General features: G+C 42.1%; 1 protein-coding gene across 1 annotated transcript in view; it reads left to right on the top strand.

Annotated features, from left to right (window-relative positions):
* The first annotated feature begins 106 nt into the window (after positions 1-106).
* The window catches only part of LOC146201472 (putative helicase MOV-10), a 70,338-nt gene continuing 44,615 nt past the window's right edge, over positions 107-25,829 (top strand). The window contains exons 1-5 of the mRNA XM_084587593.1: positions 107-313; positions 775-905; positions 5,502-5,736; positions 16,957-17,225; positions 19,547-19,669. Coding sequence (XP_084443719.1) covers positions 302-313; positions 775-905; positions 5,502-5,736; positions 16,957-17,225; positions 19,547-19,669 — 770 coding nt within the window. The 5' untranslated portion in view covers positions 107-301. The remainder of the gene's footprint in view (positions 314-774; positions 906-5,501; positions 5,737-16,956; positions 17,226-19,546; positions 19,670-25,829) is intronic.

Below are 25,829 nucleotides of genomic sequence, written 5' to 3'. Positions count from 1 at the left end.
TTTATGAGGCCTTAAAAACCAAATATATGACTGATTTTCTTTAGAAATTAGGTATTGAAACATAACTTGTAAGCAGAGTTTTGGCAGCTTGCTCGCTGCGCGGCAGCACGGTAGTCCGGCAAGACATGTCAAGAAGCACTCGGGAGAAAGCGAGAAAGCAGAGAAGCAGATTACAAGGGGGCGCGAATGCTCGAAATCAGGACGTGCAATATTTAGATGTTCATTAACTGCGCCTGTCATTATCTGTGTTTATCAGCACCACTGCATCTAATGACCGGAGCAATCGGGCCAAGCAGCTATTATGGACATTTCGGTTGGTCTGTTTTTACTCTTATTTCTGGCAGTGTAGTACGTTTAAAGTGCAGCAACGACAGCTTAGAAGTCATTTTAAAGCTTTTATTTTTACAGTGTGCTAATTAGCTTGGTCGTGAAATATAGAGCATCGTGTACATGTTCCGATTCCTTAAGACTTGTTTCGTTTTGCTCTTTGTTTTGTCAGTTTGACCATGATGCTTAGGCGCTGGTTCATCTCATAGTTTCGTTTTTCGGACTTCAGTAATACAATAACTATGGCATGATTTTTTTGGGGTGCTCATTCTGAGTTGAGCGCAAAGCAGACGAGAGACTGCGTCAAACCTAAAGACGACACGAGCGCTCTCGTTTTTCTTGCTAAGTTTCGCGCTGAATCGCAGAATAAACGTGAACTATAACTTGCCCAATTATAGTGTCACGAATTTCTGACCGGTTTCCTTTGTTGACTTCCTTTTTTTGTAGAATGTCGGTCAAACAGCGAGATATATGTGCTACCTTTGTGGCTGTCGTTTGGCGGACGAGAATCTGCGTGCTCACTTTAAGAGCCGAGAGCACTTTCAGGAGCACATCAAGCTATGTCTGTGGCTATATGAGTGAGTATAAACAGTCGCAATTTGTATTGCGAAGTGTCGCGCCGAACTTTGTAATATATTTTGTTGCGTTTACAAACTTATAGAACTGCGATCTATGCATAGCCTTGTATATTATGAACTCTACAGAGTGCAGGTAGAGTTAATTAGTCAAGATAAAGAGCGAATTTCGAGATATCGTGACTAACTTTCTAGATGCTTTTACATTCTTCCTCTAAAAGGGGACCCAACTTGACTTTTGCGGAGTAAACAGCTAGGTGTAACAATAAATACTGAAGATTGAAACCGCCAACTCATTCGCTCGCATATTTTCTACGGAGGTGACATTGCTTGGTGGTGGCTTTATTTGATACTGTTTGTTTGGTGGCACCTGCCTACATTTCATTATGAGTGAATATAATTCACTTAGACTTTTTTTGAACTCCCATAACTTCAATATACTACTCCACTTCACCTCCAGTGAGCAGATGCCCTCCAAATAGACATCTTAATTTCTATTGTAGGTACCCTGTTGTCATCTCCTTGACTGCATTAATTTATTACCTGGAAGTTTCTAATCCAGAACCTCTGCAGGTTACAAAAGAGGAAGTAACCCTTGGGAGAATCAGCTGGATTTATAGGACAGATAGTGACTTCATGAAGCTGTAATCCCTGATTTCAGATTGTGATATGAGAGACTTTTCGGCTAACACATTGTCAAGAAGTGGCACCAGCTTGCCAACAATTAAATTCTTATGGAATTCCTTCATTATTGAACCATGAATGTCTTCAATAGTCTGGTTTTGTGTGGAACGGTTCACCACTGATCCTGTGCGTTTTCTTCTTTTTTGTTTATACACCTGATCACTTCTTGATGCCAAAGCGTCTTCCTTTCTTTACTGCTCTTTGTCTGTGCATATTTTTTAGTTATATGTTGTCGGACCTTTTCTGGAAAACCTTCTGGTCAGAGCTTCCCACTGTTAAGTCTTGGCTGTTTTAAAGAAGTATGCTTGCTTGTTCTTTTCTCATCTTGTTTTGGTTCCCACACTCTCCCTGTTCTATCTTTTGTTTTGCTATTTGCACTATCCCTTGTCGCCTCAAATGTTAAAAATTTCCCCTAGTGACGTCTGTCTTGGTTATTTAAGCAGTGTTTTGGCAGTTTCCCAAATGGGCCTCGTGTGCTGCAGCTTTGAGTGCTACAAGTGGCGCCACCTGGTAATTATGGTGGAACTTTCCCGTCATCTCAAAGCGGCTCGCGCTGCGTACATCCCATTAGTCGGCATGGTGTCTCACTCAGGTGGCTACAAATTGCAGATGAAGAAAGGGGGTACAGTTGATTGTTGCTTGTACGGTAGTCACAGCAGCTACAGAGGGATTGCTGGGAAGACTTGAAAAAAAAAAAAAAAAAAAAAAAAAAAAATCAAGCGGATGTTTGCTTGTTAGAGAGAGGCGGCAGTTCGAAACTGAAATGCACATTTCCAGGCAACAAGCGCGTTAGAATAAACTTTTTTTACACCCACTTTGTGCTTTTCGTCGCACACGCACAGAACAGACACTTGCATAATGTGTGTGCTGCAGAATAAGCCAAAAGCAAAGCGAAGACAGCCGCCACCTGCTTGTACAGGTGCGAACATAAGTAAATGGAGCACGCTTTTCCGTTCAAATTAAAATCACTCCTTCTACACTGGCTACAAGAAAACAATATTTGTCCTAGCGAAAAGGCACTGGCATCTAGTACCGAATCGCACATACCACGACTGCCAATTTCAATTATGCAACGCATAAAAAATAATAGAAGAAAAAAGCGCGCTCCGTTTACTTTTGTCCGCAGGGGTACCATCTTGTAGAAGGCGCATTTTTCGGCCACCGGTGCTTTGAGTGCAACACATCACCTGCGTGCAAGCACTTCTACTAGTGGCTTTTCGTTTGTTTGGAATTTGATTTGGCACTCAAGCAACATGGAATTTTGCATATTAGGTAATAAATAAAACAAAGTAAGCAAATGTGCAGTGCAGCACTTGGTCTTCCTCTCAGTGGCAATGTGTGTAAGGCATGCTACTCAAAAGTGATCGTCGAGGACAGCTGGGCAGCGTCAAAAAAAGTGTTTTTTTTTTTTTAAGCCTCTCGAGGAGGCTTAAAAAAACAACACTCATTTCATGGGACGGGAAGAGCACAGGTTGTACATGAAAATGGGCCCTGAGCCGCCTGTGCTTGCTTCTATATGGCCACCAGCCCACCGTAGTCTTCAATGTTCTCTCAGTTTGTGGAAACAAATGGTGCATGAGACCTGTGGAGGCACAATGCATGGAAGAAAATTAGGAATGGTTCAGCCAGTTCTCCAGTGCATGCTGTTCTGTGGCTTTCGGACCATCGATAATGTTGAGGCGTATTTTAAAAATAATTGCTTGGTGTGTGGTCATAAATTGTATGAGGTAAAACATGTATATAAGTGCGCGATGAAGTTTACAATGTACCGGGGCTCGCAAACGTGTTCGGGAAATGTGCTACCAAGGTGGAAATTGTAGTGTACAATGTCAGATGTGAAGCGAGTTTTGTAGCGAGAGCTACATTGGCCACAGTCTTGCAATTTCGCCATGCCTGTCCGGGCCTGTCCACTCTCGCCATTTCGCCTTGCCTGTCTGAAAACCGAAGAAAGATGAAAAAAAAAAAAAGAAGATGAAGGACACATGCTGTGTCTGGTCTTTTTCTCCTGTGTGTCCGTGTGTCGTGCGTTGCGCTGTTTTGAATGCATTACCAACTAGCCCGGCATCTCGCACTTGTGAAGAAAAAGAAGAAAAACAAAAAGCAGAAGACTGATACAGGTGAACGACAACAGCGAGTTGCTAGGACAGCAGATTCGTTCGAACGAACGTTATGAATGTGGTGTGACTCGGAATTCGATGTAAAGGCAATGTCATACCACTAGAAGTCTTCTACACCCAAATGAGAATGGTCAACGATGAGAGGCAAGGGGTGCTCATACGTGAAGTACTACCCTATGGCATAAATAAAGCTGAAACCATAGAGTAAACTACTATGTGCAAAAGCCATGTCTTTACTTTTAAGCCAAACCTAAGCATAGCCATGCGGATTGCTCTCGCGTAACTCCAGGTTTAACCACAAGCTAATTTTTTTCCCTTTCGGCTCGTGCGTTAGATTCTCAGTCTTGTTATATGGGGTTGTTCGCAAACTCGTGAATAATCATAGATTCAAGCTGCACCGGCTAAGCTCGGTGCCGGGGTTGGTGCAGACATGCAGTGGTTTACAGCCACAGGCACGAGTTTTGCAAAGACTTGCCTTGGGCATGGCGCAGGCTGTCATTGCATCCATGTCGAAGGCTCTTGCTGCACACAATATCACTCAAGCTGTATACTAGATTCCGGCGCAAAACGTGTTGCCACACAAGATGCTACATGTTATGAAATACTTTTCAACATTTTCAATTTGCTGAAACCCACAAAACAGCATGCACTGTTCGTTCCAGGCCACTATGCCACAAAACAACCACAAAAGCCAGCAAATGGCACAGGCAGATGGTAGCGGCGGGAAAGTTCGCAACCCGGCCTGGTGGTGACGCCAGTTGTTCAAAATCAGTGGTGCCACCCATACTAGCGCACGAGGCCCATAAAGTTGAAGTTCAGTACCTGTGTTATCATGTTTTATGTTGCGCTTAAGCGCTGTAGACCACATCAAAACTCTTGTCCTTTTACTGCTCAATTTTATACCTCTGATAGTGTGCACTCCATCTAGCCATAAAAGAATGACTCCCAGCAACCGAGAATCTCTTTTCTTTTTTCTTTTCAAGTGTTGTTTATTCTTGAAACACTCACTAGGCACAGCCATTTAACTTGCTCATCTTAAACTTGTGGTCACTTGTAGAGAAAAGAGCATTGTGGTGAGCCACCACTGGTTTTCACATTCATGTATTTTCCCATAAATCCCTTTTTTGCTGAAGTCTACATATCCCTACATATCCTTGAAATGCAGTCTGTCATGCTAGGCTCTCCTTATTTTAGTGCTTGTGGCTCTTTTAACTGAAGAGGAGAAAGCTAAGCTGGAGGGTTGCAGAGGAGGATCAAAATAGTGCATAACCAGTACAAATTTAGAAATTGCTGCGATATTTCAGCCTCGTCATCTCTTAAAAAGACAGCTTTGCCCATTATGCCATGAATTGTCTTGATTGAAGTCTGGTATGTGCTGGAAATGGACTTTTTAGGTAGTTGGTTGAGCAGAAAAACAGAGCACTAACTTAGGGAGGGAGTATTAATGAAAAAAAGCACAAAAAAAGATGCGGGCAAAGAAAGAAGATACACACAGTGATACTTTTTTTGTTAGTGTCTTTTTTGCGCTGCATTTTTCTATTGAAATCATGAACCAACAAGCCCAAGCTTCTACCCTTCTGAATTACAGAGGGGATTTAGTCGTGGGGCACATTGAGTATGCGTTACTTGTTGGAGCACTTTCCTCTTCTTTCCAAGTAAACTTTTTTTCAGCTTAGAAAATCGACTGTGTATATCACACGAGTACACTTTATGGCATTTTTGCAGCACTAGCTTCATCTGCATGTCTGTACTAGATCAGTCCTTTAGCATAACTTGTTTTTCTATTTTTCTGACACAGGGAGCCATTGCTGCGTAACAAGCGTCACGTTTCAATCTCCTGTTTATCTACCCCAAAATGCCTCCCCTCTGCCTGCATTCAGGCCGAGTTGTACAAGCAGACCGAGCTCAAAATGCGCGTGCAGGTTTCCAGTGCATCAGCAAATGCTGTTATTTTACTGCAATGTTTTTTGCTTGAGCCAAGTGATGTTGTACATCTTGACGACTTTGGCAGCTCAAGTGACATGGAAAATCAAGTAAGCATGTCCTTTTTTTCCCTTGATTTTATTGCTTTTCCCTATTGCTGCCATCATATCTTGTGCACTGTGCTATGTGTCATTCCTCCCTTCACTGTATCTTCTAACTGAGCTTGAAAGTACAACTTTGTATGAGAGAGAGACCATAGTCAATGTTTAAGCCACATTTCAAAACTATTGTGCTCTTCTATACCTGGTTGTCAATTAAGTTGCTGCTGTTTGTTCATGTTCTTCATGGGGTACTTCACAAGTGTTGTGGAAAATAACAAAATTCTTCCTCATTCTTTCTGCATACAGCAGAGTTATCATTTAAGCACTAATAGTATCATGCAATATAATTCATGGTAACGCTCCACATGATGAGCTGGGAGCTGCTGAGTTGCTACTGGGCTTGTGGAAATTTTGAGTATCATCTAGGAGTGGCTTCAGATCCATTTTGTGTGCCTAGATTATTTATTTAACACTGTTTCTGTGGAGAAGCTGCTGATGCTTGTTTTCCCGCGGGCTATGAAACAGTTCAATGAAAGCGTAATAGAAGTGAAAGAACAGGAAACAGGATTATTGGCACTTCCAGAACGTAGTATGGCACACTGCTCAGTGTCACTTCGAAATGCAATCCTGGTTGAAATTCCTCCAAAGAGGAATTCAACAAGAAGAATTTCCTGTCTCTGAATTGTCGCTTATGTGGTAGCATTGGGGCTACTGCGATCACCATCGTATGTTGCATAGTAATGAAGCAATTCCCTGTGTGATTACCATTTGATGGTAAATCTGTGGCTTTCAAAATTTAGCTAGCTGTCTGGCTCGATTCCTCTTTCCCCACATTTTTCATCATCCATTGTTCTACCACTTGGCTAGCCCCAGTTATTCCTTTGTGCAACATAGGCATTGCTTGGCTCACTATATTCCTGTGGCAACATATGCACAATTTATTTCTGGAGTGCTCGCTTGCAAGTAATCAAAAGTTGAAGTTTAGGAGTAGTCAAAAGTTCTCAGGCTGCTTCGAATAGTCGAGGAGCGACTGCTTTCTGCTATCGCACCGCTGCGGTCAGGTGCACGTCCTGCCGCACGCTGGTGGCAAGGTTATGCGCTGAGAGGGGGTCCGGCCCTTTCGTTCTGACTAGTGTGGCGCGCACCTTTATGGTTCCTTCTTTGTATTTCACTGCACTGCAGCCCGTGGCGCAGCAGAGGCCATTCGCCAGAGTGAAGTGTGATATGCTGGCGTCAATATTTAGTTGAACTATGTGCACTTTTTTGTACTTTTTGCCTTCTTGGTGTGCGATAACATGCATTTAACGAGCTTTTTCACAGCATGCGGAGCCATCACTGTGCTTTCTCAAATTGATTCATGTGCTGGCAACTCACTGCACACGAATCAGGAGCATACATTGTTTGCTTGTGCTTCTGAAAAGTTTTCTTTACTGCACTATTTCTAGTTCAGCCTCTCGAACCTTGTATTGGTGAGCATGTTCAGTATCCTCACGCACGTGAAGACCCGCATATTTTGAGGTTTCAGCATGAGTAGCTGACACTTCTGAGAAGTGTATCACACTTTTGAATGCAGTATGAACTGTCAGTGTTGCGTTTTCAGTGTTTTAACACATTTTTCTGCTCTAACGAGAATCAAAAGTGTACTTTCCCGTATTGTCAGAAAACAGCCAAACTATTAATACGTTTTAGGACACGCCATCACATAACCATGCAATATATATATTGTTTTTATTAGACAACATGCTCTTCAGCTGGTCCCCTGATTTTAGATTACACGCTTCTCGTCGAGCGGAGCGATATATTCGTCACTGCCGCAGAGGCATCTAGTCTATATCTGTGGTTATACCTGTATTTGTTGGGATGTGTTTCCGGTTGATGATGCCTTCAGGCTGTCGACATCTTCACGCTCAAGCATGTTTTGTTCCTCTCATATATGATTGGAGCTATTCGTTTCAAGCCGACGCAGCCATATGCATTCCTAATATATTAGCATGCGTTCCTGAAAGCATTTGTCATTTCATTTTTGTGCAGGAAATCCTCATTCAGTGCCGAAGTAACATCTTGTAAAAAGAGCCATTTGTTCATGACAGTGTTTGCTCTTCTAACGCAAGTAGTGGCCAATCAGTGAACAGTTTGTAAATTGACATGCTCAACATGTACCACGGCTTATAGTTCATGGTTTCTTTTGTGCAGTACACGTGCACACTGACCTCTTCCAAACTGCTCTCTGGTAGGTCATTCATTCAACTGTAAGGGCATAGTCATTGACATATGTTCCTTTTTCATGGCATAGCAATGCCATCGCATACATTTTTGCTGGCTAACTTAAAAGTGACTACGCAGAACTATTATATGCCCATTGCTGTCTGGGACGCCGTGCATGTACCATATATTCAGAATGCGCATGACTGCCTATGAGCCATATGAATCGCTCCCTTCCCGGGAAGAATGCAAAATGCTTGAAAGCCAAGATGTGCATAGCCCGGTGGCAGCACCAACTGCAAATACAGGTAATCACAGATATTGACTATATGCCTCTGCGGCAGTGACGAATATGTTAGTCCAGCCGACGAGAAGCGCAGAACCTAAAACCAAGAGACGAGTTGAATAGCATGTCGCTTAACCTAAAACATTTGTGACATGACCGCATGTTGTGAAAAGCGTTCGTCGCCTGCTTGTTTACTGATGATGTTGGCAAGAATTTTTATTCTCTTGCATGCAAGAAGGTGAGTGCAGGCGCTGGAAACGCTACCTGACAGTTGATACTGCGCATAAACATATTAAACATTTCGCAGAAGTGTCAGCAACTCGCGCTGAAACCCCAAAATATGCGGATTTTCATGTGCGTAAGGATACTGAACACGTTCACCAATACAAGGTTCAAGAGGTGGAACTAAAAATAGCACAACACGAAAACTCTTCAGAAGCGCAAGCAGACAACGTGTGCTCTACCCCAATTCGTGTGCAGCAAATTGCCAGCATGTGAATCAATTAGAGAAAGCACAGTGATGGCCCTACATGCTGTGAAAGAGCTGTTGTCAAAGTAAACACATGTTATCACAGACCAAGATGGCGAAAAGTACAGAGAAGCGCACATAGTTCTACTAAATATTGGTGCCGGCATCACGCTTCACACCGATGAACGGCCATCTGCCGCGCCATGGGCTGCAGCACAGTGAAATACCAAGGAGTCACAAAGGCGCGCACCACACTATCTTTTTCACTGCTTTGCCATCAAGGAGAGCGAGAACAAAGGGGCGGACCCCCCCCCCCCCCCCCCCACTCGGCGCATAACCTCGCCACCAGCGCGTGGCAGTATGTTGCCTAGATGAGTAGGTGTGCTGACCGCCGGGGCACAAAGCGTAGTTCACTGATTCTCCGCTTCATGACAACAAAAGTGGTGCTGCAGACACTGCCGTATCACAGAGAGGAGTGCGTCATCTGCTACTGATGCAAATTATTTCTTCAATAACGGGCCGAGTTTATGAGGAAGTAGGATGCAGAAATCATCTCTGGAATAAACAATGCCAGAGATAACTGTTTCTAGAAAACATTTTTTGCTCCAATTATTTGAAAGTCAAAAATCAAAGGGTTTGTGTTACCCGGCCTCTTCTGGCCTGCAGGAGCTGACAGGCAAAAATTAAATATGCTGCGTGCTTCGGAATATTATTGAGGTAAGATAACTTCACTGTACAGTCAAGAAAAGATTAGGAATCGTCGACTACTGGGATTGATGGAGAATGTAAGGTGAAAACGGGTTGAAGGAGCTATTCCGTAGTTCAAATATTGAAGACAGAGAAGCGCGTTTATCTTTGTTTTTGTTCTATTTGAAGTAAATTAACATTTTGGCCAACGAATTGCTTTAAAATGCATTATACAGTATCGAATAAAGCCTAGACTGTACGCTACTCAAGATTTCTGCTGTTCTTCGCATTGTTGAGCACCATTTCCTAGTTAAGTAACAAGCCGCAACGTTTAATGCAATAAACAGATCAAAGTTTTCTTCTTCAAGGGGGCGGTGCATGAGATAAAAAGAAAAGAACCGGAAATACTTACATTTATCACAGAAGCAATGATGATTATGTGAAAACTGCAGTCTATTCAAGCCCAAAAAACAATGTTTCCTGGATGAGATTTAGCAGTACTATAATATATATATCGCATGCATTCAAATAACTAATCGCCAAAAGTTATGAAATCAAAAGAACGCAAATTATTCACTTCACTCTAGCTTCACAGCACGCATCATTGCTTAAAGAGCTATAGACACCAAACTTTGTTGGCGCTTTTCTTTTTGTTAATGATTCGTAAGACATTTCGTTATATGGATAACCACGCGGATTTTGCCTATGAGTGCTAAGTAATTTTTCATTGAATTTTCTTTTCTCGTTAGTTTCGGTTTCAGCAGCCAAGAGATGGCTGTGACGTTACAATCAAGTCTAGGTCACGTGCGGTATTAAAAAAAAAAAGCAATATAACCGCTCGTTCTTCACTTCTTTCTAATTCCTCTCCTTGAGGCAGGCTGTTTTTAGTGTTCTGGTGAATTAAAACAAAACACAAGAACGATTATACTGGTGTTTTATTTATCCCTCATGTAACCTAGACTTGACTTTGACATCAGAGTCATCGCTCAGCTTTTGAAACCGAAACTGGTGAGAAACAAAACTCGATTATAAATTATTCAGCGGCCGGAGACAAATATCATGAGGCGATTCATGTACAGTAATGTCTTACACATCATTGCAGAAGATAAAACACGAAGTGTCTATACTCCTTTAAGGAGGTTTTTGTGCTCTCGGTTGCCAGGTTAAAGTTTTTTATTTGATAAGAAGTGGATGAGGCTTAAGATGGCGCACAGAATTTTACGATGCTATCCTAATATGCCTGGAGATTTCAACTGTCAAAAAGACAGACAGAAAATGTTTATTTTCGCCCCATATTCGCAGTTAAGCGTGAAGCAATGAATGACTGCGTTTTTGAGCGACAAACTTGTTGAGAGCATCCGATGGAAATGCCAATCCTCATATATTCACGCAGGTTTTCAGTACACAATGACTCGTGGGGAAGGAGTTGGCCCAACGGAATCAATATAATATCTGAACAAGTTGCACATTTTGTTTTAGCAATAACTTCCTGTCTAAGCGCCCAGCAACGCAGAAAATGAGATTTGTGTCACTCTTTTCTGCTGCCATGGTACTGGTCGAATTCATATTTTATTTTTTTTTTTTATTTTTCGAAAAGTTTGCCACAAGACATAAGAATTCATATTGCAATCTGCTTGTAGGTTCCCAACATCCATTAGGTCGTCCACCTGCCTCTGCCTCTTCAACATGTGCTCATTTACGTCGCCAACAGAGTGTAAGGTGCATGTTGTCAGCAGGCACTTTGTCAGATTCATAAAATTCATCGCGTTGATAGGCGCTGGACTAGCGGTATGATCATTTGTTGCCAAACATTGACATCTGATGCAGGACTCCCAACTGGTCCAAAACGTCTTCAGGTGTTCTTGCCTTCATAAGGTATCTGTATCCCATTTTAACAGTCAGGTACTAAAGGAGGGACATTGCATTTATTGCTGTACTTACAATTCTTTGCAAAGCGATATCTCTACCAGTTTTCGCTAGTTTAGGAGGTGTTTCACTTGGTCGGGAATCATCTGAAGCTTGTCGTCGCACTGAACTATCTCCAGAGACCATTTCATATGAACATCGTAGCCACCAAAAAAAAAAATAACAAGAAGTACCGCTGTTATCAGCGCAGCTGACCGTGCCGTACGTCGATGCATTAGCAGACGATACGAATGTGCCATTTTCACGTTCTGTTCTCTCAACAAACGTATACCAGTTACAGTGTGTCTATTTCAGTAAATAGTCACTGATAAGTTTTATTTCGGTTAGAAACACTGTTTATGCAAGTATTTACAAGCTTGTTACAAAAGCAGCCAAGTAGCAGACGGCATGCGCTGCAGTGATAGGGGATTGGTCTCAGCGCCAGTTTTGTCGTCATGAAGCAGAGAAACAGTGAACTACACCAGATGGCATGTGCACCTACTCACTTAGCCACCATAGCAGCCGGGCACGCATCTGATAGCAGCGCCACGATGGTGGAAAGCGACCGCTCCCTGGCTGCCATCAGGGTACTGCCATAAAGAGAACCCACTTTATTTTTGAGATATTGTAGCAAAGTGAACAAACTGCATAATGGTAGCGCATGTGAGGAGTACGGCTGTGCCAAGAATGAACCTGGGAACTTAGTTCTCAGTGTGAATCACAGTCTTTTTTAAGATTTCTCTCTCATAAGTATGGAACTTAGTTCTCAGTGTGAATCACAGTCTCTTTTAAGATTTCTCTCTCATAAGTATGGTCTTTGAAGCAATCGGGATGCTTGCTTTGAGGGGTTGAGCATGTCCGGCTCCTGAGTGACCTGGCTTGGGGTCATTGCCTGATAGATGAAGTAATTTAGTGTAATATCAGCTCAGCTGCATCAGTATTTACTGTTACCAGTGATCTGATAGTGCCTCAGGCCATCATATATGTGAAACTGTGAGAATTCAGCATGCAAGAATATTTATAGAAACTTGGCACACTTGTCTGTTAACAGCCCCTTTATGCGTAATGGACTGCTGTTAAAGGGGCACGGCAGCACATTTTTTTTCATTGCCAATTATTCTGTTTAACAGACACTGATAAGTCAGCCTTGCCCACGGAGCGAGAAACCATTTAGAAGGGGAAACTCCCGTCTGCGCGAGCGAGCGCGGGCGACCAGATAAGGTCACAATTGTAGCGACGACGGCACGGAGCATGACGCGGCCGTATGCAGTGGCGGCGGCATGCGGCACGTCGTAGAAGCTGCAACGACAAAACACGGTCGGTCTCGAGGGAGAGAGCGCGCGCGCTCTTTCTTACGGCCTTCTCAATCGCCGCGGGAACAATGGGAACTTTTCTCCTTGAGTTACACTCTCCGCTACCGCAAGGGGCGCGACCTGCTCACTGTTCGCTCCGCGTCTGCTTCAGCGGCGGCGGGTGGCTTTTGCCTGGTTTCGCGCTGTCGCTCGCGAGTTTCGTGGTGAGTGCAGCCCCGAAATTAAACAGCACAGAAGGTAGATGCTGCAGCGGCATGTCATCAACGTACCACACGTGAACGGATATAAAAAACACTATCGTTCAGCAAACGTATGTTCGACAAGCATGGCATACATTGCGGCACGGTAGCTACTTTTGTCTATTTGAATCCGAATTTTCCCCAAGCCTGTACAAGAATAGGAACAAAAAGAAAACTGAATGAGCAGTGATTTCATCGAATCTTCTCCAAGGCTAACATGACAGCAACTCGTCTGCAACAGCAAAACCGTCTTTCAACGCTGGATGCGAAACCATTCATGTAGCACCGAAGATGAAAGTAATTTCATAAAAATGTAATGTAAATTGCAAAATGCTTGCATGATATAAAGTATTAGTATAACAGTCAAAGTAAACATTGTAGGGTTGAGTTTTAAATGTTATTACAATTCATATACTAGGCAATGTGTGGTATTATGATTTTAATTTTGCAGATAAACATTGTTTTAATGAAAATTTTATATGATATAATGCTTATTATGAAAACAAAAAAATGGTTTGATATTCATGACACCACTTGTGCTTGAAGTGGTAAAAAAAGGCCAATAAATGATGAAGGTGATACTCGATGCAGTGACTTAAAAATGAGTTCACCTGCTATATCGAAAGTATGCAAGAAACTTCTAAAGCGTTAAAGAAAGACGCTCTCACTGAAGACTCATTTCAAGCCTTATATAGCGACCCATTGAGGCTCTCTTCGGGAAAGTAAGGTTAATGTGCGGGAGGGAATGACATATGCTAGATGCGAAGGCCGTAACAGCTAGCGGCACATGACTACATGACTACATTGTCAAGACTGACGTTTCATCTGAGAGCAAAATCAAGGCACTGAAGGAAGTGATGGCATCTCTTACCATCCCATTTCCCACTGTCACATATTCCGGTTCACCTTACGTCGCTGGATATATCGTTTAGTTAATCAACTTCGGGTGTGACGCTTGTGCTATTCTTCTTGAAACTAGCGAAAGCAGCAGCCCCATGTAGTACGCTCTTTTACGAGGAAAATGTTCTAGTGGACTGCATTATCCGAAACCAGAGCTTGTTGCCCTATTGGACAAGTTTTTTTTTTTTTTTTTTTCAAGAAAGCTGCCGTGCACCTACTACACACAAATGTTCTCGAAGTACTTAAGATCCTGATTCAGTCAGCATTTCAGAACTCAACACTAAGTTGCCCGAAAGGAATTGACAACAGCTATGTTATTAGGTCCGCTTCTTTGATATTTGAAAAATTTCTCAGAATTCTTCTTCTCAATTAATTATACCAGGAAAGTGACAGAGGAGACAGAGAGGCCAACTCCTTATGTGCATAAGCCGTGAAGGAAGATTTTGAGCCTGAATTTTCTAGACGCAGGTCGCATTTTGATGAATTGATGAATATATAGTGCAATGTGTAACTTTGAAGGACAATTTTTTTATTGTTTGCCGCTCTTTTCGATTCTGCTTAACTGTTTATGCCCATTTCCTTGATTAAAAGTAGTCGTGAGACTACATGCATATACATCTTCGGTCTTTGAACCGACTGATATGTTTTGAACGAAGCTAGAACAGCCCACTCCTCTAGACAAGTGAAATTTTTACTATATGAGTAAATTTTTGTTATTTACTCTGAATCTGAGACACGCCATGAATTTTTGCCGGTGCCTCTTCTGATCTAAACGAAAACGGTAGCAGTTTACAGAATCTCCACCCAACAGTTCACCATGCACTCACGTCAGGTCGTGCTACACCTGCTTAAAACATTCAAAGGCAGATTGCATAGCCTGGTAAATTTATTTTTGTACAAAACTTAGGGGTAAAAAATGTTGAAGTGTACCCGAAGCTTCATTCGACCGTGCACGGATTGTTGACTGTAATTTATTCCTCGTACATGATAAATGTTCGATGTTGATGACGGACTTTGTATAAACCATAAGGGGCGAAATGTCAGGACCTGCCGGTTGCAACTGACGCGGGCGAAGCTAGAAGCGAGCGCGCGTTTCCCTTGCGCGTGAACGGCTGTGGAGCAGCAGTGGGGCGGTGGCGACCCCACCGAGCCGCGGCGGGCGGTGGAAACAGACCCCATTGGAGAGGCCGTAAGAGAAGAGAAGCGCTCTCTCCCTCGAGACCGGCCGTGGACAAAAAAGAAACCTGGACTGATTGCCTTAGCAACCGAAACGGCGGTAATTTCTGCCGCCAGCGTGATAGTGGCGCCGCGGGCTTGTGACCTTTTCTGGTTGCCACAAATAGCTTAGTTTCCATTCCTAAAGGTTTCTTGCTCCGTGGCCTTGCCGCAGCCAACATTTAATATTTGGCTTATCGCAGATGTGGCTCTCCATGCTTTTGTTTTCCTGGCAGCTTATTTCTGACATGGCATCAGGGCTTATGTAACATATTTAATTTTGAAAATGAAAACATTGAAAATTTTCGATGATGCTTTCTGTGCTTTAGATAAAGCATCTAGCCGTTTGCTGGGGTAAAAGGATGCCTAATATGGGGAAAATTTCATTCAAAATAAATGTCTATTCTGGATATACATTAAAGGATCCCTCATGCACTCCAAATACCAGTGCAAAAAGCATTATCGGAATCTGAGCATGGTAAATGCATTTTATTTCACTTTGAAGTTGTGCTTCAAAAATTTGAATTGAAAAGAAATAAACTCAGTGCCAAAATTGGGCACGACCAATGAACCATGCCTTGCATGCCCACATCGGAAGTAGATGGCCACCCTGCTTCCACTTCCTTGGTAAAACATTGCGTGCAATTGTATTCTTGTGAAGGCGGCCCACAGCCGTATGTTTCGATGCTGGCAGCGTTCTGCGTGCAAGTTGTTGAGAGAGCTGGAGCGACTGCCACAATTTTAAAGGGAACAAAGAGCTCCCCTACATCACCCTGTAATTCTTTTGGCAATGGTAGGATTGGAAAGCTACCACAAATTTCTGTACTGGTAGCTGATGTTAACTACAGCACTGCTGTGCGAGAGCATGGGCGCCGCCATATGTCGCCATGTGACTATCCCGCCATCACTGGCCTTCGAGCCTTCTGGTTTCAATGGCTGCTGGCATGCTGGCACTATTTTGCAAGGGGCTGCCCCTTCTTACGCTGTGAGCTGGTGGATGGCACAAACACTTCTTGTGGACATGCATAGTATTATCTGTTATTGGTGCTGCAAAATGTCTGATTTAACCACCTAGCTCACTTACTACGCCTGTCCTTCCGACTGCTGACATAGGTTCGGATGTGTTGATAAACAAGTCTACCATTTGCACATTTTTTTTAATCAGTTTTCTATCTAGCGCTTCTTTAAAACTACATAATTTGTTATCAAACTGCATAGATTATTGCTTGAACGCTTGCTTTTTAGCACTCAGTATTCTGGCCAAAAGGCTGTGTTCAGGCCATGGTGGCTCAGGCATATTAAGAATGTTCACTGCTGAGCACTTTGCACAGTATTTACAAGGATGCGTGTGATCCACTCACCATTGGCCAGATGTTTTACTTTATCTTCTGGTAATGTTCGGGCTCCAGAGGAAGACTAACGACTATGTCCACGTTGCTCAAAGGCCATGTGAAACACTCGGCAGCATTTGGCTATATGTTTTGGAAGACTGGAAACTGCACCAGTTAAGCATCTGCAAATTGAGTCAGTGCAGTTAAGCTACAAAATATAACAAAATCTTTCACCACTTGCACTAGTCCTATAAAAAAGCTTATCATTTGTTCGATATAATGGATCAGTACTTAAAGTGAGCAAAGTTGCAAGCATGCTCACGTTGACCTTTCCTCTAGGTAGTTCATTATGAATGTACCAGCATTAACAGGTACCTTTTGATACCTTTAACGCCTTTGCTGTAGAATGGGACAATGTATAGCTGAAAACTTAAGGGTCGTTCCTCACAGGTTGCTTGCAGGTGGCTCAATAGATTTGAAGGCAGAGTGCTAGATTTTTGGTGCTCAGAACTGAACTTTGGATTAGAGATTCTGAAAGCAGGCTTGAGATAAACTTTCTTGGAGTGCTATGAGAAGGGCACTTGCTGTTTTGTTTGTGTGACGAGTATTTTGTTTTATTCTTGATGGAGTAATTTTTCTACCCTTAAGTGCACCTTTTTTTCACTTCTGATTTGTCTTAAAGGTACACCTTTCTCCTGGCTCGGTGCATGATGTCAGAGTCTCCTGCAAAGCCAAGGATGCAGGTGTGGAGAGGACCGGCCTGGTTTTCAGGTTTCAAGAGGACACTCCCGAGAAAAGATCCTTTGTGATTGTTCGCTTTTTGGAGGTTGCCTGTTTTGAAGATCCCAGTGACAGCAGTGTCCTGAAGACCCAAGAGCCTTACGAGTACCATCCGGTTTTCCGTAGGCTTCCTGATGCAGCTCACATCATTTCCATAGACGGTTTTAAAAGGTTTGCCAATAGCTTGTCATTATTTTTTTCTTGAAGGGGAGGGGGGAGTTGTCCCATGTTTTAAAGGCATTTGCTAGGATCATAACTCTTAAGTTATAGTGAGTACGGCATTTTTTTAATTCTCTTCTCAAAGGAGGGTTTAAGTTTTTAATGTGTCATTCCTAAGCATGACCTCGCCACATCAATTGGCTGACATCTTACGAAAACTGGCATGTTCAGTGTTGATCTCTATACCTATATGATGGTAAATAAGTTTTTTTTTTTTTTTTTTTATTTCAAGTGAAAATGTTAGGAAGTAGCAGTGCTGTTGTATTTATGGCTTTCCCTGTAGATAGCATTTACTGTGCTATCTAAATGTGTTCAGGTGCCACAAAGAATGGCTTATATACCATACTTGCAAGTGCATTTGATTCCCAAACATTGAACATATACATAAAATTGAAATAGTCTAGCATCACTTTCTTAAGCATACTGGAACACAGGCAAAGTATGATAAATGTGTTAATATGAACTTGTGTTATTCAGTGATAGAATTTTCAGAGGAGAGGTTTGTGGGGAAAGGAAAGTGAGCATTCAAAGGCAAAACAATACGCATTAACTTGTAAATAACACCACTCATTCAGCAACTGCTGGAGGCACTGGTCTAAAACATTGATAGGCAAAATTTTTTTTTAATTAGTTAGCTGTTCAGTTTTGCAGAAGAAAGGTTTTATGTAGTACTAGTAAAAGGAGCACTTCATTCTTGTCGCTATAATAGCACAACGGGACGCTTCACTCTATGCACTGCTGTCTTCTGTGTGATTGTGAAGGCAGAGGGGTTAGCTGCATGTGAGATTGACATGTATTCAAGGCACATGCTGTTGTGTAACTGCTGGTGGATGTCTCTTCTTTCAAGCAGTATACTAACTCGAAATGATATCTGTGCAAGCATTATTATGATATTACCTATTAATTTCATTTTGGCATTAGTAATCTAGATAATGTGTTTGGCCGGGACCCACATTGTAATAAAAGGCTGTGACAGCTTGTTGCATACAGATGATGTAGCGGATAAATTATAGATGCACCATTGGTTCTTGCCCTTTCCATAGAAGGAACAGTGTATTATATATATGTGAACAAAACAAGGCTGATACTAGCTGGCCCTCACCGTGGTGGTGCAATGGTTAGGGCGCTCTAGTGCTGTGCCCAAGAATGTAGGATCGAGTCCCAGCCGTAGCGGCTGCTTTTTGATGGAGGCTAAAAGCTAGGCACCTGTTTGCTGTATGGTGTCAGTGCACATAAAAGAACCTTAAGTGGTCCAAATTTCCAGAGCCCTCCACTACGGTGTTTCTCATAGTCTCAATCGCTTTGAGACGTTAAGCCCCACAAACCAAACCAAAACAAGGCTGATGGGACACGTACAGTGTGCTGGCAGTCATTCATATTTTTACATTTTGCGATATCCATGTTTTCTACTGTTTATTCAAAGATGGCTGCATACCAACTCTCACCTTTTTTCTCTTTTAATTTTTTAGCTTCTGTGATAAAATTCCTTGTGTCCACAGTGACAAAATTCTTGTATAGCGGGTCTGCTACAGTCGCCTCTGATTTTCCTTTAAACGTGCAATTTCTGAATCAAATCTATTTGCATCTCTACTTGTGCTGATATTTTGGAAAGCGAACATCATGAACAACCAGTTTGTATTCCAGCGAACTCATTGCCAAGTCAGCATTGCTTAATTGTGCCTGTTTAAATAAAAGTCTCAAAGCTGAATGTGGTAGGGGCTTGGCATAGAGTAATCTGCATACTTAGCTTAGTATCTTTGAAAACTTCTGCGCTGCTCTGTGCTGCTGGCCCAAACATTGGCAGAGATACTTGTGTGGCTAGCCTCTTGTGGCACAACAGTGCATTTGGCATTAGTTCGTGTTAAGTAGAGAAGTTAAATCGTCATTGGCAACCCCAAATCTCAAAAGAGCATGTCCAGCAACCAGAGTAGATAGGTATCACTATCTGCTTGGGAAACCATGAGCAAACCAATTACGTAGTGGTATTTGTGAGTTCTGTCCTTTCCTGATAGATAGCAGTTTTAGTCAACTCTGCTGGCTGAGCTGTCTTTTCTCTACCACATGAACCAGGCAAGTAGTGATAGCAAAATGATCTCGGTGGAAACTTTTCTTTTGTATGAACCAGCAGTACACGAGAAGAAATCATTGGATGGCGCTGGGGCAATAAATGAATGACTATCTTTCTTCGCCTTTTTTTAAGAGCTCATCAGCTTTTCTTTAATACTGACTTCGCAGTTGAAAAGGAAAGTAACAGGTCATGTTTCTTTTTTCAGAAAGCATCAGATTGACTCATTCATTGATGCTGTGCCTGCAATATTTGAAAAAATTCGGCAGTATGGTTTCAAGCCATGGAAAAGCATAACAGCTACAGAGAGGGCTGCTCTTGAGGAGATAAGGTAAGTCTTATGCTAGGTTTTGTGTGTTCACTTTAAAGCAGAATTTAGACATCATAGTTCCAGACTGGATATACATTCCACGTGGCACCTACTGAAAACAAACTTCTGGCCCTAGTGCAGATGTTTGTTCCGTCACGCATCATTTCATCAAAGTGTCGAACAGATAAGCTTTGGATGAGTACCGTCATTTGAACATTGATAAACAAAAGGTACTACTTATATTGTAGGTACTGTCAGTCACCAGAGCCTTCCTTGTATTGTAAATTGAAAGAGCTGAGCAAGATTATAACGCGAGAGATGCACAGGGCTGAACGTGCGTGTCTGAGTGTTCTAGGTGGAAAAATAAAGAATAATCAAAAACAAGTATGGAAGTATGTAAAAAGTAAGCAGCGCATAAGAGACAACATCCCCGATATTGTAGATGGCATCAACTATAGCTCGGATCTGGAAGGCAAGGCTGAACAGTTTAATTGTTATTTTCAGTAAGTTTTTTCTCTATCGGCATGCTCTACCGACGGCTTGCATATTGTGAATGAGTTTACAGAGATGGGTGGCATAGATTTCTCAGTACATGGAATAGTGTTACTTTCAAGTGTTACTAGAAGCTCAAGGTTAACACAGCACCCGGTCCTGACCATATTTCGAATTGCATCTTGAAGAACTGTGCAATTTCTGTCGCTCCCTTTTTAGTAACATTCTTGCAAACATCAATGGATGTCGGCGCCTTGCCTGATGACTGGAAAACCGCCAACATAGTTCCTCTATATAAAAGTGGCGACAAAACAAAAACTGTGAACTATGGGCCTATCTCCCTTGCAAGTGTCATATGCAAATCGCTAGAGCACATCATCTACACTAATTTATTTAAGCACCTCCAGGATAACAACTTTTTTTGTCCAATGCAACATGGCTTCAGAAAGGGATTTTCTTGCGATACGCAACTGACAGAGTTTGCTCACGATGTCACTTTCTCCATTAACAATAGTAACCAGGTTGACTGCATATTTTTGGATTTTCAAAAAGCCTTTCATTTTGTCGCACATAATTTATTATTACTGAAACTGGCTACCCTCGAAGTTTCACCCACCCTGCTAAAATGGCTCGAAGCGTATCTCGTCAGTAGAAAGCAACGCATTATTCTTGAAGGCGCAAGCTCATCAGGTATTGCAGTCTTATCGGGTGTTCCCCAGGGATAAGTGCTCACGATGTCACTTTCTCAATTAACAATGGTAACCAGATTGACTGCATATTTTTGGATTTTCAAAAAGCTTTTGATTCTGTCGCACATAATTTATTATTACTGAAACTGGCTACCCTCGAACTTTCACCCACCCTACTGAAATGACTCGAAGCGTATCTCGTCAGTAGAAAGCAACGCGTTATTCTTGAAGGCGCAAGCTCATCAGGTATTGCAGTATTATTGGGTGTTTCCCAGGGATAAGTTTTGGGCCCTTTTTTTTTTTTTTTTATTTATCAATGATATTATCAGATTATATGCCGGCAATTGTTGCATTTACCGTGACGTCACTTGTGTAAGCGACTCCTATGAATGGCAAAGTGACCTTGACTCTGTCTTAGTATGGTGGAAAACATGGCACATGACATTAAATTTTTCAAAATGTTAAGTTCTGCAGTTTACAAATAAGAAGCAGCCTTTACCTACCCAGTACTCTCTAGGCGACGGAAACTTATTATTTGTTAAGAATTACAAGTACTTAGGTGTTATCTTCGCACACAATCTTTCTTGGAATGACCATGTAAACCATATTGCTGCCAAAGCTAGCCATGTGTCAAATTTTTAAAACACAATTTCAAGCGGGCAACTACTGATCTGAAGGAGACACTGTTGACAAACGTGCGTCCCATCTTAGAATATAGTTGTGCGACTTGGGATCCTGAAACAAAAATACTTACTAGCGAACTTGAACGAATTCAAAAACGAGCAGCAAGGTCTGTGTCCACAAATTATGATTTCACTAAAAGCTCCTCTCAGATGTACAAAAATTTGAGTGGCCTCTTTTGCAAGCCAGATGCAGATACCTTAGGCTTAAGCTATTTTACAATATTTTTAAGGCGCAACAGGTTTGTCTAAAGATTTATACATGAAAGCTCCCAGCTATCATTCTCATTTAGATCATTCTTTAAAGGTTCAAAAATACCAGTGCCGTATAAATGTCTTCAAATACTCATTTTTTTTTTAAAACAGTGCATGACTGAAATAAATTGCCAGAAGTTGTCTTGGCCCCACAATCTTCGTTTTAAAATACTCTCTAGCGCCTTTTGTTTTTTTCTTTTTTATGTGCTGTGCTGCTGTGCATTTTCAAAAAAATTTTGTTTTTGTATACTATTGTTTATTATTACAATATGCCATTTTTTACGTCTTGTTTGCTTTCATGATTCTTTTGCTATCAGTTTGCTCAGTATTGGAATTCGTTGTATCTTTATCATTTTTATCATTTTTTATTTTTTATTATTATTTATTTTTTTTTTTTTTTTGCAAGTTGTCATCTGCATGACGATGTATGCTTTGATACTGTACCCCCCTACAAAAATGCCCTCAACCGGCACTGTAGGTACATGTATAAATAGATAAATAAATACGGTGTTAGGATCTTTGCCACAACAAGCTTATGAATAGAAGTTTCAGAATGGAGTTTGCTGCTTTATTGGCAGAGTATTAAAAATTGTGTTATGTACTGAATAGTCTTACTAGCAGTGTTTGAAAGAAATGGTGCATATGGTGAAAATTAAGAAAATTAGCACTTTTTCTTTAGCATTTTTTTATTTTTCCTAGTTTAATCAACTAGTTAAAAGACAAGTAAAAAGCTGATTACGAAAAGCTAGAAAACACGCATGAGTAATAGGTATTCCATCAACTGCCACTGTAAAGCAAGAATTTTTAAAGGGGTACTAAAGAGAAAAATAAAGTGGGCTTGCATCGATAGAATGCCAGTTCCTGATCACAAAAAAACTACTCTTACTGAAAACAGAGCTGTTATAAGATAATAAAGAGGAAGAACAGAAATACAGGTATCGCCGCCACAGCCGAAACGGCCGAGACTCGCAACTACAAATCACGTGACACACTAGGGATCCCGGAGGCTGACAAATGCGAATTACGTTGCCCGTTTGAATGCGGTAGTAGGTCTTGTCTCGAACATGATAACATGCTTTTATCGCATGTACACGGCGGCGAAACAACAATGTAAATGTTGCAAAGCAAATATAAAAATTTAAAAATAAAAATGTGGCGGCGCCACAGGCGCCCACTTCAGTTTCAGTTATGTTCCACATCAGGCACTTCGTGCGTTCTCTGATAGTTTCCAAGTTTGGACCTGCGGCGCCTGAATTACGAGCTCGGAGCAGCAGATGCGCCTACCCTAAGTGCTTATCGAAAGAAGATCATGACTCAGTATATTGAAGGAATAAAAAAAACTAGGAGAGAGCGCGCACAGCCTCCGCAAGCCAAGCTCCTCTGGCGCCGCTTCCTTCTCTCTCCTGCGCGCAATGATTCTTGCGAATTCAGCCAACATAGTTGCCAGACTCAAACACAACTAGGTACATGATATTCTGTAGTGACCTTGGATGCCCCAGAGTGGAGTATGGAAAATTGCGCATCTCGTCGTAACACATTATTTACAAATGTTGCATTGTACTTGCGTGTTTATAGGCACACTGGTGAGAACTGCAGGTAGGGTTTTCAGCCACGGGTTCCTCAGGAAGGCTATGGATTCGAAATAACGTACGTTGCATGCTGGCTGCAGCAGTACATGTATTTGAGGGCTGCGTTTCATAAATGAAGCAGGCGATTTTCGTCTCGAACAATATGTGCACATACCATAACAAGCAAACGTCTCTTTTCTCGAAGAGTGCGCATAGCAGGATACTCACCGTTGGAACGACAGTCCTGGGCGGTATATCCGTCTAGCATCCCGGCATACAGCATTTCATATGACAGCTTTTGTTGCTGGGGTAGTTGGTTTGATTCCATGCTTGTGAGACTCAGCACACAAAGGCGAAGCACAAGAACAAGGAGGACGACTGGACAATCAGCGCTTCATCCTTCTTGTTCTTGACTTTGTGTGCCAGCCCCGCACGTTGCGAAATACACGTGCGTACTGTGGCAGCTGCAGCTCCTAGGGCATCGACCCGTCTAAAGGTCCAAAGGTTCCATCTATCGTCTGGGCTCAGCGCGCGCCTCAGGTTTCTAGCGCACACGTTGCATAGCAAAGGCATTCCTCCAGAGCGGAGCGTGCGAAACCTCAACCAAAAGCAGCTACCGCTTGCCGTGGCGCTCCCTTCTTCCTCCAAGCTCGGCACGCACCTGCGAAGTATTCTCCACTCCCCGCGCACCAGCAATCATGAAGTCCCCTCTTGCGTCATAGTGTGCATCATTCTACCCTACTATGTAGTAGGAGAAAACCCGTTTGAATTCGACCGGCGGGAACAAAAAAAAACCTCAACTTCTTATCGCAATATCTCAGCAATAATTCCATCTTTTGCTGTCGTATATGCGGCATCAATGTCACGAAATGCTGTTTATTAGATTTTGATAGCATATTTGGGTGTCTTTAGTGTCCCTTTAAGCTACCTTTATTAGCTCTGCAGATATGGGCGATCGAAAATGATGCTTGTCCTCTCCCCACTCAACTCAGCTTATGCAGGCTCGCAAGAAAATAAGAAGTAAACAAGTTGCGACAGTGCCCCGTTCTGCTTGCATAACTTTGGAGTGTCCATTGAGAGAGCGTGCCTAACAAGCCCATGTGACATCGCATGGGAGGTTTGCACGTGGGGATGTGTCACACCAGTTGATCGCAAGTGGTCACCAGGAGCACTTTTTTTTTAATTATTTGTAAATGATACACTTCACAAAAAGCTTTAAAATTTAACTGCAGTACTCATAAGGGCTACCTCTATGGATTTCTTGCATTACAATATTACCACAAGTAGCCTTTCAGGGCTCTTTTAATCACCCTTCAACCTTTAGAAGAGAAAAACTTTATTTACCAGGTTGTATCTACAGGCAGCATAATTGTAGCCATAGCTTCATTGGGGAAGTATTTTATGCTCTGGAGAAATTAAAAACCCAATGCACTTGCACGAAAAAATGTTCTAAGCCCATTGAACCAAGCTATCCTTTTTGTAATGGTGCCATTTGGGGGTTTCCTTGATGCATTGTAACATTCTAATAAGCAATTTTTTCATTTTTTATTCAGAGTTTAATGGTAAAAAATTTTCCTTGGGGCAGCAGCCAACAGTAACTGTTCATTTCATTCCTGTAACCGGTGGCACTGTTTGCTTACATTCTTGAGTAGCATCAACTCAGACAACCCACACAGAAACACTTGTACACATTTGAACTCTCCAGACAATTATGACTTGCTTATTCATGTTGTAGATCCTCACAGCCGGTAGTCTGCATGTACTAGCTGTCTAGGGTGCCCTGTATTGTAGCATGCCAAGCTTGAATTATACAGTACAAGGTTTTTGCAGTTGGCACCATTTAGCATGACTATTTCATGATTGGCTTTTTTTTTTTTTTTTTACAAAAGCAGGGAAAATGCTTGTGCAAAGCATATATACGAGGGCAGGGCACATCTTAACACTACATTCTGCATGTTTATCTTGCCTATGTGGTACAAGCTTTGTCCGTGTCATGTCATCACTGTGCTATCAGTCATAACAGCACCCTAAATGAAGGGCTGGATACCGTTTGTTTCACATAATTTGTCTACTGTGAGGACTATAAGAGCGCCATGGGGAAACCACTGCAGGTATTTGCTTCTCAGTGTTAGGGACATAACAGCACACCTAGTGACCCAGTTTTGCTCTTTTATTTCTTCTTCGGCGCCTGATCATGAATGCTGTAATTGCAGTTCAGTAGACTGCCTCTAAGACAGACTTGAAGGAGCCAGAAAATTTGTTCATCTTAACAGATGTTCACCTTAACGAAAGTGCCCTGAAAAAGACATGAGCTTGATAGGTATGTTCAAATGTATGTTACATGAAAACAATCAATAAAATCGCCTTCTAGAGAGAAAGTAATTGCAGATAGCACATTTATCGCACTATATGCATGAAGTGAACTTTAGAGCAGCTTATGGGGTGCAGTGGTGGCGTAGCTGTAGAACATCCGCCTTGCATGCAAGAGGACCGGGTT

Source organism: Amblyomma maculatum, chromosome 1 (assembly GCF_055883805.1).
Source record: "Amblyomma maculatum isolate TAMU_Amacu chromosome 1, ASM5588380v1, whole genome shotgun sequence".
Lineage (NCBI taxonomy): Eukaryota > Metazoa > Arthropoda > Arachnida > Ixodida > Ixodidae > Amblyomma > Amblyomma maculatum.
This window is presented reverse-complemented; position numbering and strand designations above follow the sequence as displayed.